At 41.6% G+C, this 3,192-nt stretch overlaps 1 protein-coding gene across 1 annotated transcript; it reads left to right on the top strand.

Moving 5' to 3' along the window:
* Positions 1–817: 817 nt before the first annotated feature.
* On the top strand, positions 818–2,829 carry LOC108836888 (fructose-bisphosphate aldolase 8, cytosolic). The gene is made up of 3 exons (XM_018609983.2): positions 818–963; positions 1,337–1,564; positions 1,748–2,829. The coding sequence occupies exons 1-3, from the start codon at positions 936–938 to the stop codon at positions 2,566–2,568; spliced, it is 1,077 nt and encodes a 358-aa protein (XP_018465485.1). The 5' UTR covers positions 818–935; the 3' UTR covers positions 2,569–2,829.
* The last annotated feature ends 363 nt before the right edge of the window (positions 2,830–3,192 follow it).

The raw sequence follows: 3,192 nt of genomic DNA, 5'->3' as shown, positions 1-3,192 counted from the left end.
GATATCTTAGTTTCTCTATAACCATTTGCACAGTAATATATACATACTACAATCTAATCCATGACATGTATGATTGAAATCCAAAAGCGCAAGGAATGAAAGTACAATCTGCACTTAGAGATCCTACAAGACACTTTTAAAACCTTTTTGTCTTGTTTTTTCTTTGTTTTGCTTAAGACACTTTTAAAGCTTTTTTTTGAGAAAAAACTTTTAAAACTTACAAAAACAAGATATATACTACGGGTCATTTTGGTAAAAAAGTAAATGAATTGAAAGATTGATTGATGCTGATGAAACATGTGTAAGTGTAAACGAAGACTTGCGGTTATTTCGGTTGATGTGTCTCTATCTAAATCTCAGATATAATTTTCTTTGTTAGGAGATATCAAAGGCGCATTTTCCTGTGTATCTAGAAGAAAAAGATTATTTGTAGAAAATAATATTCTATGGAGTTTGGAAGTCAAACTGTCTAAAAACTTATTATTATGATACAATAATAGAGTTGAAACTTGAAAAGAAGTGTTATATAGCATTACCCAAACTAGTTTATAATTCGTTTGACGGTTTGGAGCCAGAGAAGGTTTATTTTGTGCCGTCCATGGTGCGGTCGAAGTCATGCATTTCAAGAAATAATACTTGAAGTTACCAAATTACCTCCAAAAAAGTAGTTCTCAGTATTAATATAAGAAAGGGTAAAAAAGAGAATAAAGACAAAAACTGCCAACTCTAAACCACGTGAGAGATCCAACGGCTGGAAAACTGTTTCTTGGAGAACATGCCACAGATCTAAACCCTTGAATCAAACCTCTCATCTGCCTCTATAAATACCAAAGCCTTTCCACCTCTAGTGGTCCACAAACTTACATCTCTCTATCTCGTCTCCTTTATTCCGCATCTTTTTTAAATATCCTCTCTCGATCAATCCGTCACAAACGATGTCTGCCTTCACCAGCAAATACGCCGGTAAGCTCTCTCTCTCTCGATCGTATTCGCTTCGTTATCATCCATCCGTCTATGAAACGCTAGATCTGTTGTTTGCTTCGTGTTCACGCTGTTAAGTAGCTAGATCTAGACTGTATTAGTTACTGTTGCCTGTTCTAGGGATTGAAATCGATCACTCGATGAAAAGTATCGTAGATCTGACTATGCTCATCAGTTTAGTATCATAGTTAACGATCTAATCAACTTGTAGTCATCGTCGTTGTTTAACCGTTACAGTTGCTTGTTTTGGGGATTGATAAGGATCTCTCGATCTGATCGAATTGTATTCACGATCTGAAGTTTTCGTGATGATTTGTTCTGTTTAGTGATTGTTTATGCGTTTGTTTGTGTACAGATGAGTTGATCGCTAACGCTGCCTACATCGGCACACCCGGGAAGGGTATCCTCGCGGCCGATGAGTCCACCGGTACCATCGGAAAGCGTCTCGCGAGCATCAACGTCGAGAACGTTGAGTCCAACAGACGCGCTCTCCGTGAGCTTCTCTTCACCGCCCCTGGTGCTCTCCCTTGCCTCAGTGGTGTCATCCTCTTCGAGGAGACTCTTTACCAAAAGAGCTCCGATGGTATGTGAAATCAGATCTTCCTCTGTTTAATGTGTATGTGTTTGTAGAGAGGTATAGTTAGAGGACTTAATTGTAATTAGTAAACTTTGTAATTACAATTAAGTCCTCTAACTATATCTCTCTTACAGTTAGTCTCTGTTTATGTGTGTTTGTAGAGGTTTCTTATTGTTTTTTTGTACACAGGCAAGCTTTTCGTTGATATCTTGAAGGAAGGAGGAGTTCTTCCAGGTATCAAAGTCGACAAGGGTACCGTCGAGCTAGCTGGAACCAACGGTGAGACCACCACTCAAGGTCTCGACGGTCTCGGTGAGCGTTGCAAGAAGTACTACGAAGCCGGTGCACGTTTCGCCAAGTGGCGTGCGGTTCTCAAGATCGGCGAGAACGAGCCATCAGAGCATTCCATCCACGAGAACGCATACGGGTTGGCTAGGTACGCTGTGATCTGTCAGGAGAACGGTCTTGTACCCATCGTTGAGCCTGAAATCCTTGTCGACGGATCCCATGACATCCACAAGTGTGCTGCCGTCACTGAGCGTGTCCTTGCTGCTTGCTACAAGGCTCTTAGCGACCACCACGTCTTGCTCGAGGGAACTTTGTTGAAGCCTAACATGGTCACTCCTGGTTCCGACAGTGCCAAGGTTGCGCCAGAGGTTATCGCTGAACACACCGTCCGTGCTCTTCAGAGAACCGTCCCACCGGCTGTTCCAGCTATTGTGTTTTTGTCTGGAGGACAGAGCGAGGAGGAGGCGACCAAGAACTTGAACGCGATGAACCAGTTGAAGACCAAGAAGCCGTGGTCATTGTCTTTCTCTTTCGGACGTGCGTTGCAGCAGAGCACTTTGAAGACATGGGCAGGCAAAGAGGAGAACGTCAAGGCTGCTCAAGAGGCATTGTATGTGAGGTGCAAGGCTAACTCTGAAGCCACACTCGGAACATACAAAGGTGATGCTAAGCTTGGTGATGGAGCCGCAGAGAGCCTTCACGTGAAGGACTACAAGTACTGAGAATCGTAGCGTCGTCAATGGTTTCTGTTGTGACGTACTCATCACCCTCGATATATTTCTAAGGGTTTCTTCTACTTTTTTCGCTTGACAATATCGGATTAACAATGTTTTTTTCGATTTTTCTTTTCGATTTGTGTTTTGATTTTCGTTGGGTGTGTTCTTTATTTAGAAAATGGTGAGTGTTTGAGAAAACGCACAAATAAAAGGCCATCAGAGGTTATATCTGTTTTTCTTATATGATCAAGAAGTAATTTGGGCCTATTCTTTGGATGTTGTTATTAAGTAATTCTCCACCAAATATCATCGAAGCATTGTCATATTCTACCAAAAAATGTTTGGTGGTATATAGGTTTCTAGCACATTTGTCCGTAGAATCTAATGTAAGCGAACAGAAGCATTCATGGCCCTGCCCACCGGAAAGGAACGCAAATGGGTCCGTAAATACTGTCTAGCTTGTGGGTAGATTCGTAATTACGAAGCAACACATAATTTCTTTTGTTACATTCACTTATTTGATCTCACTCGCACATTATATAGTGGGACCCCTTGTCTGCTCCCTCATTGGAAACTAGAGCTTTCGTTATCCGGCTCGGCTTATTTAATTTTTCAAATCCACTAGAAATT

Source organism: Raphanus sativus, unplaced genomic scaffold (genome assembly GCF_000801105.2).
Source record: "Raphanus sativus cultivar WK10039 unplaced genomic scaffold, ASM80110v3 Scaffold3383, whole genome shotgun sequence".
Taxonomy (NCBI): domain Eukaryota; kingdom Viridiplantae; phylum Streptophyta; class Magnoliopsida; order Brassicales; family Brassicaceae; genus Raphanus; species Raphanus sativus.
Note: the sequence above shows the minus strand (reverse complement) of the source record. Positions and strands in the feature narration are given on the sequence as shown.